The sequence below is a fragment of the Benincasa hispida genome, chromosome 8, assembly GCF_027475165.1.
Source record: "Benincasa hispida cultivar pf3 chromosome 8, pf3_genome.v1.1, whole genome shotgun sequence".
Taxonomy (NCBI): Eukaryota; Viridiplantae; Streptophyta; class Magnoliopsida; order Cucurbitales; family Cucurbitaceae; genus Benincasa; species Benincasa hispida.
Genome location: NC_143485.1, coordinates 19872801 through 19887857, shown reverse-complemented (window position 1 = coordinate 19887857; position 15057 = coordinate 19872801). Strand labels below are relative to the sequence as shown.

The following is a 15057-nucleotide window of genomic DNA, read 5'->3' as shown; positions in this document are numbered from 1 at the left end:
TTTTGACCTTTGTTCTTTAGACACATGCATGTATGCCTTGCTGCCATGGACTTTAAGATGCAAATAAGTGGGATCATGTCCCTTCCATGCTCTCTTTGGAATGTCTAAATCAAGAGGAATTGATGGAGATCGATTAATTAAATACACGACACATTGCACTGCTTCACCCCAAAATGTTTTAGGAAGATCAGATATTATAAGCATACACCTCACCTTATCCATAATGGTTCTACTCATCCTCTCAGCAACACCATTATGTTGTGGTGTGCCAAGCTCTGTCTTCTCATGTCTAATGCCATGTTGTGGACAATAATACTTGAACTTATTTGAAGTATACTCACCACCATTATTAGATCGAAAACATTTCAATTTCCTTTCAGTCTCCCTTTCTACCATGACATAAAACTTCCTAAGAACTCGAACACTTGACTTTTTGTCTTCAATATATACACCCAAGTTCTTCGAGTAGTATCATCAATAAAAATGACAAAATAGTTATTGCCACCAAGTGAATCCACCTGAAGAGACCCCAATTCTCCTTGGCTTCTGGTAGACTTCCTAGAAAAGGAAATTCTATGTTGCTTACCTACCAACAATGATCACAAGGGTCCAGAGAAACTATTTTATCAACAGGGATAAGAGATTTACCTGCCAACAATTTAATCTCCTTATCACTTATATGCCCTAGCCTTCAATGCCACAAATTTGGAGAATTCTTTTCTTCTACTACATTCAACTCAGAAGAGCATATGCTCAAGTTTTTTTTATACAAAGAGCAATACAACCCACCTCGAGCAACTATTATTGAACCCTTATATAATTTCCACTTACCATCACAAAAGGTATGTCAAAATTCTTCTTGATCGAGGACATTTGTAGACAATAATTTAAGGCGTAAATCAGGAATATGGTGGACATTCTTTAATGTAAGCATGTACCCAACACTTGTCTTCACATGAATATCACCTAACCCAATTATGCTAGCTGAGCTTTCGTTTCTCATCTTCATATTACCAAAATCACAAAATTGATAGTTCGTGAAATACTCTCTTTTGGGAACATAATGTATGAAGCACCTGAATCTACTACCAATTTTGTGTTTGAACTCTCTACATGATGATGCTCATTAGTTGCACAAATCAAGGTGACAGCATTATCACTCTAAGAAATAATTGATGCAGTATTTTTATCATCTTCTTCTTTTTGTGAGTCTTGCTTCTTACTTTGTTCTTTCTTCCAATGATAGCAAAACTTTTTTATATGGCCAACTTATTACAGTAATGGCATGTCCTAGTCTATTTGTCTCTAGACTTGACTTCCCTTTTGAGTTACCATGGTCTTTAGGTCCCTTACTCTTGTTTCTTCCATAGTTCTCAGCAATAAGAGCATGTGAATTATCAACTCTCGTCTCCTTTCTTCTTATCTCTTCATTCAACATGCTTTGTTCGATAACATCCAAAGATAAAACTTTTGGAGCAGGGTTATTAATAGTCACAACCAAGGTTTCCCAACTGTTCAGCAAAGAACTCAACAAGAACAAAGCCTATAATTCATCGTCAAAATCAATCTTCATAGTAGTCAACTTATTAATAATATCCTGAAAATCATTTAAATGCTCAGAAACCAACTTCCCGCCCTTCAATTTCAAATTAACAAGTTGCTTGATTAAAGAAGCTTTGTTATGTGCGGTTTTCCTTACATAAAGACCTTCCATTTTCTTCCATAACTCATATGGGTCAGACTCCTTAGACACATGGTTGAAAATGCTAATATCAACCTATTGCCTAGTAGTCGCCAAAGTTTTTCTCTTTAACTTTTCCCAATCTTTTTCTTCCATTTTCTCTGGTTTTGCAGGTTTAGAAATTGTGCCATCTACTTTTCTTATTGTTTTAATTGGATCAAACAAATCTTTGCAATATAACAAATCCTCCATCATCAATCTCCAAATGGAATAATTGGCTGATGTCAATTTTATCATCGAACCACCTCCACCATTACTAGTAGACTCCATAACAATGATTAAATTAAAACTTGCTCTGATACCAACTGATAGGACCTAAACAATCTAACAACAACTCACTAGGATCTCCTCCAAAACAATCAGCCAAATAATTGTTCTCCAAAACACCACGAATAAATCACCAAATAATCACCAAACAATCAACCAAAAATGGACAACAATTAACAATAAAATTCTAGAAGATTAAAAACAAAGAGCACACACGATTTATACGTGGAAAACCCCTTCGATGTGAGGAGTAAAAACCACGGGACTTGTGAGGAGTCCACCCTTGTAAAGTTCTTTTATTATGATAAAATTGAGTGAAAAATAACCCAAATCAGTCATATAAAGGTTCACTATCCACCAATACTTTCAGACATAAAAGATGAATACTTGAGAGATAAAAAAAATGAAAATCACCCAGTTTTACACGTTCTATTCGGCAGAGATTACGGATAAATCAGAGCTCCAAACAACGATCAACCGTTCAAAATAAGACTTTATGTGTCTCGAACAGGTTGACCAAATTTCAGCACAATCCAACAGTTCAAACTCCGACAATTGATAACTTTGTGGAAGCTGCCGCTGCAAAATCGAACTACTATCTTCTCTTCGATTTTTTGTTTCTTTTTCACTCTTCTTCCCTTAGGTCATCCCCATATCACATAAAAGAAAACCTAGGGCTTACAAGATGGGCTAACCCAAAAACTAGGCCCAACTGGACTCACACAAGTTTAAAATAAAGTCTTGCTTGTGCCACAAGTGGGCTGGGCACCCACAACACATCTCCCACATTCAACATCGTCGACAGAAATCTAAAAACATGTCGACAATTCGTCTCCCAACGTCACGAATTTTGTCGGTAAACATCTAAAATTAGAAGTTCGATTCCTCACTCCAATTTTTTTTTTAAATATCGACGTATTTAAAAATTTAAGAAACTATTGAACATAAAATTGGAAGGGTAAGAAACTTCAATGAACTTATAATTTAATCAAATTAATTATTTGTATACAAAATTTGTATCCTTGAAAATCAATATTGGACTTTGGTCGGTACTACTAAGAAACAATTCTTCTTCTGAGGAATAAATAGTACATTTTTCTACCTACAATAGGACCTGGACCCATGTGATTGCTTGAAGTAAGTGAAGAAAATTGTGGAAAAATAGATTTTATTTTATTTTTAAATTAGGGGCATTTGTTTGTTTCCTAAGAAAACGATAGAAAATTTGACCACAAAAATGTAAGGCTTTGAATATGTAATAAACTGCCAAATTTGAACAAAAACTGTTGCACGATCTCACTGAAAATTCTATTATGATTGGTAGGCGAATTTGTTTTTTTTAATAATAATACTTATGATAATATCTTCCTATTTTTTTAAAAAAGAAATATATTACTAATTACTGTTTTATTTATTTATTTATTTTGAGATTATTCTCAAATAAAAGAAAATGCACCAATTTATTTACAAATATGACAAAATGTCACCATCTAATCGTGATAGATTGAGATAAATATTTATCAATATTTATCACGATTTATCTCCTATTTATAGATGTATATCGCGGTCTTATCATTAATAGATAATGATATTTTACTATATTTAAGAATATTTTTAACCGTTTACCATTTAAGATAATTAGTTCCTCTATTATATATTGCTTTTTTGTGACTATGGAATTCTTTTAAATGTGTAGGGTATATTTATTTATTTTTGGGACAGTTGCAAATATAGATATTAGACTAAAAGTATTAACAAATATAACATAATGTAAAAAAAATTGCAAATATAGCCAAATTTAAATAGTCTATCAGACCATATTATTGGTATGAGTGGACAGTGATAGATCATATCACTAGTAAGAGTCTATCAATGATAGAAGTTTATAGCGGATAGATTTGGAATTCTATCAACGATAGAAGTCTATCGCGGATATATTTGGAATTCTATCAATGATAGAAGTCTATCGTTGATAGACTTGTCTAAATTTACAATTTTTTAAAAATGATGTTATATATTTGATTATTATTCTTAAAAATACTACTAATTGTAATTATTCTTTATTTTTCCACCCATGCACATTGATAAATGAACCAAGTGTGTTTATGACTTAAAAAAATATATTAGTTGACCATATTTTCAGAGCTCACAAAAAAGTACAAAATAAATAAGATTTTTTCTTTTTAAAGAGAAAAACTAATTCGTTGTAGATTTAAGACTACATAAAACTAAAGAAGATAGAGGATTGGAATGTTGTGCTCATACTGAAAGCTGAATTTAGATCATGTTGGACTCGTTTAAATATATTTCCATAAAATTCCTTATCAATTTTATGTGAATTACGAATAATAATAAAAAAAAATCCAGTACAATGGGCTTAGTTAGGATTTTTCAAATCATTAAATGCTTGTGCATAATCCTACTATTAATTTGTAATTTTTTTTTTTTTTGAATTCAACAAATGACTTAATTAGGATTTTTCAAATCTTTTAATGCTAATTGTTCCATGCTCATAAGATAGGATTATTGATTTCATGTAATTTATGTGTAATTGCAAACACACTCTGAAAGTTAATTAGATCATTGATTTTATGAGTGTATTCCTTTCAAATTATCTTCTTAATCCCACAAATTATTTTCTGTAATTACAATTATTTTTCATAAACTTTGATAAATAATTTAGGTTAAACAAAACTATTTGCAATTTAATTCATGTAATTTTCTAAATAATTGTCTCAAAGTAAATTAGAAATTAAATATTAACATTAGAATAATTGAATTAATATGCCTACTTTAGCAATTATAACAATCACTATAACTTAGAATTAATTTATTTGTTTTTTAAATGGAACTTACCAAACATAATTTTACACTACTTTACAAGAGATTTGGGTTTAGAAATCATCAAAAGTAATTTCAAATTAAGCCTAATTCATGGATAGATGATTTAAATTTTGAATGGTTAATATCGTTTATCCCCGTTTTTGTAAATAATGAAGAATGACCTTTTGTCATTGTCAGAATAGACTAAGAGCGTGTTAATTATCCATATTGCCCCTCACAATTTTAGTGAGTTTGAATGAAATTAAGATTATTCATACAGTAGTACTCCGACTCTTCCTTTCTCACTCCCTCGCACTTGCACTCCTCCTTGCTCTCTCACTCACATTTTTCTTTTACTTTTTCGGTCGTGTTTGCACTCACACTCCTCCTCGCTCTCTCTCTTGCACTCTCAATCTCTCATTCGTGTTCGTGTTCCCGATCTTCTTGACTCTTTCACTCGCACTTACCACTCTAAACCATCATTAATGGTGGATGAGAGACCATATGAATAATTCACACACTCTCATACATTTTAATATAAATTAGGACAAACGGTATTAACCATTTAAGGTTATACGTATTAGAAAAACGGTAGAGTATAGATGTTGGTATTCCTATCTCAACGAAGATGGATCACAAATTTAGGAGCAAAAGCAAAGAAGAAAAACAGAACACACGGTTATGGATATTGGCAAAACAGAGTATTGCAGTGATGATTGATGGAATTCTTTTTTACTTTCTTGTCAATTCTATGGCTTCTCGTCCTGATGAAATCAAATGGTGGAGAATCGCATCAGAATTCTGTAGCCCCAAAACCTTATCTGTTTTGCTTCTGCTTCTATTTGACCAGGTAAAAAGCTTTCAAAAGAGTCCAGAAAAAGAAAAGTTTCTAGGCCAAAATGCGGGCCCGTGGACTGACCGCCATTAGTGCAAATTTCTCCACCTTCGTCCACTGGACCCCCTTCAACCATCTCCCACTGCTCCATTTCTTTATTCATTCTTGCACAATTTTCCCAGTCAAAGTAGTCTCTCAACCCTTTTCCCCTCTTCTCTCTCTCTCTCTCGATTTGTTTTCAAAGATTCCTTCGCATTTCGATTCGACCCTTTTAAATGTTTGTTTTCACCTCCTATATCTGCCTTCTCAACTTCGCTTCTTGCTAGGGGCTCTGGTCTCTGAACCGAACCTGTTAATTGAATTTACTCCCTCCCATGTTCATTGGGTTTTGGGGGTTTTCCTGCTCTTTCGGTTTTTGTTCTTGTTTATGCTGTAAGAACTTCAATTCTGAACTTGTGATTGCATGCAAGTGTTTGTGGAGGGTTTTGAGCGATACCCATTTGACTTAACATATGAATCTCCATTTTCGAACTCGGATCTGTTGAAATTTCTTGCTGTAAGCCGCTGAATTTTGTGATCCGTAGGGAGATAAGTGGTCAGACTGTGAGATTTTGAACCAGTTCCATGGGGATTTGCTTTAGCGCCAGGATTAAAGCTGTTAGCACATGCAGTACAGGTAGAGAGCTCTGAAAGAAAAAAAAAGCCATAGAAATGAATATCATATCCATTGTGTTTAAGTTTTTTTGTTCATTTCTTTGCTCTTCTCCATGTTCTTCCCTCGTTTGATTATTGGGAAATGAAAAGGGGAAAAAACATGTTCTCATGATTCTGCTTTTAACAAATGGTTGGAGTTTTGTTCTCTGAGTTTTTGACATTTGATGTCTACAGTACGTTAGTTTGAAGAACTTTTGTTGCTTGAATGATTGAGATCTGTGAGTCAACTCATTAAAACAAAAGCTCTGAATTTAGATACAATGGTAAGCATTTTTTGTTCAATTGTTTGTTTACTGTTTGGTTTTGGTTTCTTTTTTATGCATTCTTTACAACTTGTGTTTCACTGGACTCCCACGAGCCGGCAGCCATATACTTTTGTGTTTGGAATTGGAATATTTTTGTTCTTTTGCATCTTTCTGGTATTTGGATGTGCTTACATGAATCCGAATTTGGGAATGGTGCTCTGCTGACAATCGAAATTGTATATGCAATTCAACTTGATTTGACAATAATAGTTTTAGTTCAAGTATGGAATAGGGATATCTATCTTACATTTAAGTTATGCAGGAGGAAACTTAACCGGTGTTAGCCGAGATGCGATCAATCTCTCTAGTTCAAGCAGCAACAGCAAGTTCTCATCAACATCAATTCCTCGGAGTGAGGATGAGATTCTTCAGTCCACAAATCTGAAGAGCTTTAGTTTTTCAGAACTTAAACTGGCTACTAGGAATTTCCGTCCTGATAGTTTGTTGGGGGAAGGTGGGTTCGGTTCGGTTTATAAAGGTTGGATCGATGAGCATTCATTTTCTGCTGCCAAGCCAGGGTCTGGCACGGTCGTTGCAGTGAAAAGGCTTAACCTAGATGGTCTCCAAGGTCACAAGGAGTGGCTGGTAAGTCGATGTTCGTTACGGTAAAAGATGTCGGGACGTTTATGATTTCTGCTTTATCTTTGACTTCAACAAAATAAGCTATCAAGTATCAATCCACTTACCTTTAGTTTCTTCAATACTGTAGGCTGAAGTCAATTTTCTGGGACAACTCCATCATTCTCACCTTGTGAAACTGATAGGCTACTGTTTGGAAGATGAACATCGATTGCTGGTTTATGAATTCCTTCCTCGAGGCAGTTTAGAAAACCATTTGTTTAGAAGTAAGTTCTCATCTCCTTCACTGATTAAAGTAAGAGGCTCAATCGTTTAGGATTCTCAGTTTATTTATTCTTGCAACTTGTTTTTTTTAAACCTTTCAGGAGGTCTGTATTTTCAACCTCTTTCTTGGAGCCTTCGCTTGAAGATCGCTCTTGGCGCTGCAAAGGGACTGGCTTTCCTTCACAGTGATGAAAACAAAGTTATCTACCGTGACTTCAAGACGTCAAATATTCTCCTTGATTCAGTAAGTAGTTGTTACACTGTAGCAGAATTTCAGTTTTTGGCCGTTTTTTCTGAAGAGTCCATTCTATGGTATGATTACAGAACTACAATGCAAAACTCTCTGATTTTGGGCTGGCCAAGGATGGACCGACAGGCGACAAAAGTCACGTCTCGACCAGAATTATGGGGACGTATGGATATGCAGCACCTGAATATCTAGCCACAGGTAATACTTAGCTAATGATTGCACCGATGTGCTTGTTTTAGCGAAGAAAAGGAATCTTTTCTATGATCTCTTCTGTTAATCTTTTATTTCATCCTGACTGTTTAGGTCATCTTAGTGCCAGGAGTGATGTGTATAGTTTTGGGGTTGTTCTATTGGAGATGATATCTGGTCGAAGAGCAATTGACAAAAATCGACCACCGGGGGAACAGAATCTGGTCGAATGGGCCAAACCCTTGCTTGCTAATCGACGCAAGACTTTTCGTTTACTTGATGCACGTATTGAACGCAACTACTCCATGGAATCAGCTTTTAGATTAGCAATCCTTGCATCACGTTGCCTATCTGTAGAACCCAAGTTCAGGCCGAGTATGGACGAAATTGTTACAACGTTGAATGATCTCCAGGATTCGAAAGGAACTGGAGGTACAAGAAGATCCAGGACTTGTAAGCAAAACACAGACAATGGCAATTCACACAAGGAAGTCGCTGCTTATCCTAGACCATCTGCATCTGCTCTCTTTACATAAGTTTGGGTCTTCGGAAAAACATAACGAAAATGAAAACCCGACGAGGTGATCTGAGAGAGGAGGAAAGAATCCCGGCTTATATATTGTTGAGCGGTTGTATAGTCAGTGTTCTTATTTCCACTAATGCATACTTAAATTGCTACATGGGAAACAGAAGTAGGGAGCAGGGTTGAAAATGCTATTGCTGTAGCCTGTAGTGATGGGTATAGCTATTTTGTGTTTCAGTTTTGTAATGCTTTTCTCCTTCTTCTTACCAGATTTCTGTCAAGTGGGATCTGTGTTATTGAGTTTATTGTAAAATGCATAGTTAATGAATGAAAAAAGGATTTGTATACAACCATTTGGCACTTGCTTTGGTTTATTTTTGGAACTGTAAAACTGAACCGGGTTCTAACTTGAATTGATGACGGTTTTTGGTCGATTTGATTTCGATTTGACGGTTTTTTTTTTTTTTTTTTTTGTCGATTTTCGGGTTTTTTCCTTGCACCCCTATATTTATACACAACCATTTGGCAGTTTGTAAACTAATGAAATGTTAACTCATTTTTTTTAATTAAAAAAATATTTTTGTTATATGATTGAGTTGGATTGCATAAAAATGAGTGCACCTAAGTATGTGCACCTAAGTATTGCTCTATTATTATCATTATTATTTGATTTCAACAATGGGAGAATTGTGAATTGAGCAATTGGTATTTTATCTGTTAAAATGGGAGAATTGTGAGTTGAGTAATTGGTATTTATATCTGTTAAACTATGTTCATTCAAACTAATTTATTCTCTTTTGTACAACTTAGGCTTAAAATTCGTAATTTAACCTTGAATTTATATCAACTCTCTTTTATATTTCTCCTACCTTCACCTTTTCAAGAACTGGAGAGGATTATTCAAAAGTCCAAATCTGGTAAGAATAGTTTAACCGAGCTTAACTTTTAAAGAGAATTTTTTGTCAAGGATAGAGGTTTGATAATTTATTATTGTAAATTGGATGAAACAAAAAATAAAGAAAAAATTGTCTTTTCACTCCCTTAGTTATAAAGAATAGTTGTGTTTAATTCTTGGGTTTTCAAAATGTATCCTTTTAATCCTCAAATTTTTAATAATATATATGTTTGGTTCATGTATCTCTTCGGTTCTTGAATTTTTAAGAGTAAGTTTAAAAGAACCTTCAAATAGTTTATTATTATTACTTTAAATAATGATATTGCATTTTAAATTTAAAAAATATTTTTTTGAAAAAAGTAATATATATTAATATTGTAGACTTTATTAGAATAATTATGGATGTTTTAATTATTTAAGTTTAAGACTTTATTACTTTAAATTCCTTAGATGTTGTAATCTTTAAGATAGCTAATGGTTGAATTTTAATTTTTACAAATAATGAGAATTTAACATTTTAATTATATCTTTTAAATTGCATATGTATTATTGTTTCTATTAGCAAAATTGGATTTTTTTTTTAAAAAAAATAATTTTTTTTAATAAATAATGACAAAAATAGGGTTAGGGGGAAAGTATTCCCAAAAATAGGTGTTTAAATCGTGTATCGGGTACACGATTACACTTAAATCGTGTACCAGGTACACGATAAGGCCTAAATCGTGTACCGGGTACACGAGTATCTGGCCACTTGGCACGCCCAGTCTGGCGTGGCAGCCATGCAGGTTTGACTGAGGGAATCATGTACCGAGTACACGACTTCCACGCCTTAAAAGCTCCGCTCGAACCCTTCTTCTTCCTCACCGAAACCCCTATTGTTCTTCCTCACTGCCGCTTATAATCATTTTTCCTCACCGAAACCATCGATTTCTCCCTTCTACCTACCAAAATCTCGTTGATTTTCCTCACTGAAGCCTCTATTTCACCGAAAGCTTCCAAAATTTCGATTTTGCTCGACTTTCAGTCCTCCATTTGATCCTCACTGAATTCTCCATTGTGGTGGTCGTGTTACTCGATTTTCCTACATTTTTTGCTGCCGCATTTTACTTGGTATATTTCTTTCTCTAGTTGGGCTGATCTGTATTTATATGTATGTTTTTGCATGTTTTTGGGCTGAATTTTTGTTGGTATATTCCTACATTTTTGTTTAGTTTATGTATAGTGTATGTATAGTTTATGTATGTATAGTTTATGTATGTATAGTTTGTGATAGTGTATTATATAGTTTATGTATAGTATATGTTGTATAGTTTTGTGTATGATTTAGTTTATATATAGTTTGTGTATGATTTAGTTTATGTATTATTTAGTTTATGTATAGTTTATGTATGATTTAGTTTATGTATTATTTAGTTTATGTATGATTTAACTTATGTATGATTTAGTTTATATATGTTTTTGGGCTGATCTTACAATTTTTTTATTTGTTTGGATTGATTTAAACTTAGAAATCTTATATGTATAGCTTATGTATGATTGATTTAAACTTAGAAAACTTAGAAATTAGAGTTTGTTGGGTTGACATATTAACATATATTTTTTTTTTTTATCAACTATAACAGTTTTAAAACATAATAAATATATTGATGCATACTGAAGATTTAGTAATTCTTGAACCTGAAAATGATGGAGATAGTGACATCGACATTGAAGTGGATGAATTATTTGGAAACGACGGTAGTGGTGAACAAGATCTTGAGTTGGTACCATCGGAAATATTCAACCAAATAGATTGGGAAATGACAAATTCAACGTGTGAACTAGGGTCTACTTTGGAAGAAAGGAATGTAGGAGTAGATAACTATAGTTTAATACAAAAGGGAATGTTGTTTAATACCAAAGAAGATTTACAGCTTGCTGTAAAAAAATATTGTGTGACAGAACACTACGAAATTGATGTAGTGGAATCAAATTAGGATCTTTGGTATGTTAACTGTAAATCCTGGAGTGACGGTTGTGCTTGGAGGCTACGGGCATGTCGGCGCAAAACTCATGGGATGTTCGAAATCACAAAACTTCAAAGAGAACACTCATGTTTGTTTTTAGAGTTGACACAGGATCATTCACAGCTGAATTCAAATTTCATGAGTATCGAAATTTAAAATTTGGTTAGAGCTGATCTTGGAGTACCTGTGGCCCTACTTCAAGAAGTCATTAAAAGACAATATGGCTATAATGTCAATTATAGATAGGTGTGGCAATCCAAGAGAAAAGCGTTAATTGCTGTATTTGGCGACTGAGAGAAATCATATTTGGAGCTTCCGTATTGGCTGAGTGCTGTTGTTCATTACAACCCAGGAACACGAATAGACTAGTTTTTCCTTCCCTCGGATGTGCCAGGTACGACTATTTTTGAACGAGTTTTTTGGTCTTTTGGTCCTGCAAGAGAAGGGTTCAACCATTGTAGGCCATTAATCTAGATTGATGGAACTATCTATACAGAAAGTATAAGGGGAAATTATTGACAGCCTTATCTATTGATGCAAACGGACATATATTTCCCCTTGCTTTTACTATCGTAGAAGGTGAGAATTCGTCCAGTTGGTCATGGTTTTTGTGGCCATTGCGTGAATATGTTATCCAAAGAGAGGGTATTTGCTTGATTTCTAACAGACATAAGGGCATTCTTGCTGCAATTAATAATGAAGAAATTGGTTGGAATGAACCCAGAGTGTACCACCGATATTGTCTTCGCCATGTTGCCAGTAATTTCAATAGAAAATACAAATCGAAGCAACTAAAAAATTTGGTGTTTAAGGCTAGAATTCAACACCAAAGGCGTAAGTTCATTCGGTGCATGAAAGAATTGAAACAATTGCACCCTGAATGTCTTGAATTTTTTTTCCAGACATTGACTTAGAAAAATGGACACAGTCACATGACGGTGGGTACCGCTATGGGTGGATGACCAGTAATGTAGTTGAATGCATGAACGACATTTTTAAAGGTGCTAGAATGTTACCCATTACTTCTTTGGTTAGGCTAACATTCTATCGCAAATCAGTAAAGCACTCGATCGTGGGGACATATATACAGAATATGCCCTAAAAAAACTGAAGAGGTGGGAAAAATGAGCATCGGCACATACGGTGACATCCATTGACAGGGAAAGTCAAACTTTCAAAGTACAAACTAGCATAAGTATGATTTCTCCCTACAAAGGACAACACACCTAAGTTTTAAGCTTGAAAGAAGGGACATGTTCTTGCAATAAGTGGCAATCATTCAAGATTCCATGCTCTCATGTAATTGCAGTTTGTAATTACATGCATATGACATACCTACCACTTATTGATGAATGCTACAAATTGTCTAATGTCAAGCGTTGTTATGAAGGCTGCTTCCATCCAATTCAACACCCATATTATTGGCCAGAATTATCATTTACAGAAGTTTGTTCAAATGCGGACTTACTCAGAGAACAAGGTCGGCCAAAAAGTACGCGAATTCATAATGAAATGGATTGAAAGAAGCAAGCCAAAAAGTGCGATGTACAATTTGTAAAAGAGAAGGACATAATAGACGCACTTGTCCACACCGTACATTGGGTGCTTCGTCGTCTTCGGGTCGTTAGAATTTTTATTTTTATTTTTTTACTTGTATATTTCATGTATTTGTATTCTTTATGTATTTATAATTTTCATGTAATTGTATATTTCATGTATTTGTATTCTTTATGTATTTATAATGAATTTATGAAATGAATTTATTTAATAAACTTATTTTATGTAATTGTATTTTCTTATGTACTTTTTATGTATCTTTTATGTTATCGATTCTATTATGTAATATAATTTGAATTTTTTAGGTAATGGAGCCTGGTCCTTCTAATCCTGTACAATTGTACCAACGAATCACGCATCGTTCACAGACAGTATGGGATAATTCTTCCACTATAGTGTTGAGTTGTCGGAGGAGGGATGCGACTGCATAAAGTACTATCTCATTTGATCACCGCATTATTCCATATGTTTAGGAGGCGGGTTTTCTTGGGGTTGCACAGATTGGTTTCATCCAGCTTGATTGGCACCTGATTACTGCTCTAGTTGAGCGCTGGAGACCAGAGACCCACACATTTCACCTGCCCTGTGGAGAATGCACTATTATGCTGCAAGATGTTGCTATACAATTTGGGTTAAGAGTGGATGGGCAACCACTGACAGGCTCACTACAGTATAACTGGAAGGACGTTTGTGAAGAGCTGTTAGGCATTCTACCAGAGGATTTGAAGGGATCAAGATTAAGTATCCCTTGGTTGGCGTCCCAGTTTCCCGAATTACCTCCCGATGCCGACGACATCAGCATACGTAAGTACGCACGAGCATACATCCTACAGCTTATTGGAGGATTTTTATTTGCCAACAAGTCAAATACTCTGGTGCATCTCATGTTCCTTCCATTATTGTCTGATTTCGAGCATGCTAGTACGTACTCGTGAGGTGGTGCATGTCTTGCATGGTTGTACAAAGAACTTTGTCGGGCTTCCAATACATAAGCGTTGGAAATAACGGGGCCACCGATACTATTACAAGTATGAGCTTATAATCGATTTCCAATTGTAGCACCACAAGTCCAACTATAGGCCCTAGATCATCGTCCACTTAGTGTCAGGTATTATTTTATTTATATATTTATTTCTTTACCATTTTATATAACAATATAAATTAATTGTAGTTTTCATAATTTTAGATGGAGTGGTGTATTAGCTGCCTCTGAACAGTCAGCAAATATATTGCTCGTGTACAGAAAAAAATTCGACATGCTGACACCCAATCAGGTAGTAAATATGTATATAAATGAATATTTAAAAAATTTTATATGTATACTTATTATTATTTTTTGTCAGGTTATTTGGACGTCATATTCACAGATTTGGTCATCCTTACCTAATTATTGTCGTGATGGTGAAGACATCTGGTTGACTGTTAGCCCTCTTATATGCTTCCATATAGTAGAGTGGCATCATCCAGATCGTGTGCTGAGACAGTTCGGTATGCGATAAACGATACCTTCGTTGTCCTATACACTCCTAGAACTACACCAGATCGATTTAAGAGGTAAGCACGACCAAGACTGGCGTCGAATCCATGCGGAGTATTTATCCTACTGGCATAGACGACGTGATCGTTGTGCACAGAGAGAATTAATAGATGGACCAGCTGTATCAGACGACTACTTTCCCTGGTACAATTCGATCACGAGGCGGTTTATCTCACCAGACGGCGCTTACTATTACTGCATGGTAAGAGATTTCAAATCAGACATTTTCCATATGTATAATATGAATATTGTTTAATATTTTTTTTATTCTACAGAATAATTTTATCGACGATGTTCAACAATATTCAATGCAGAACAACCTACCAGAATTGGGTTCAATGTGTCAGCAAACATTGATCAACGTAGAAAGTATTATTCAACAAACAAGATGACTCAATGTTGCTGACATCGATCGAAGACGTATTCTTCGTAGACGACAGCGACAACGGGGTGAACCTAATTTAGAAGGACACGAAGACAACTCACATGAGGAGTAAGGGCCAAGGGTCGTTTTTAAATCCCACATTGTATCATTTTCAAATTGCAAATCTCAAAAGAACTAATTGTAAATA

The 15057-nt window shown here is 34.6% G+C and overlaps 1 protein-coding gene across 1 annotated transcript; it reads left to right on the top strand.

Annotated features, from left to right (window-relative positions):
* Positions 1-5747: 5747 nt before the first annotated feature.
* On the top strand, positions 5748-8840 carry LOC120083319 (putative serine/threonine-protein kinase PBL10). The gene is made up of 6 exons (XM_039039018.2): positions 5748-6342; positions 6948-7270; positions 7395-7530; positions 7630-7772; positions 7853-7976; positions 8082-8840. The coding sequence occupies exons 1-6, from the start codon at positions 6291-6293 to the stop codon at positions 8501-8503; spliced, it is 1200 nt and encodes a 399-aa protein (XP_038894946.1). The 5' UTR covers positions 5748-6290; the 3' UTR covers positions 8504-8840.
* Positions 8841-15057: the final 6217 nt, after the last annotated feature.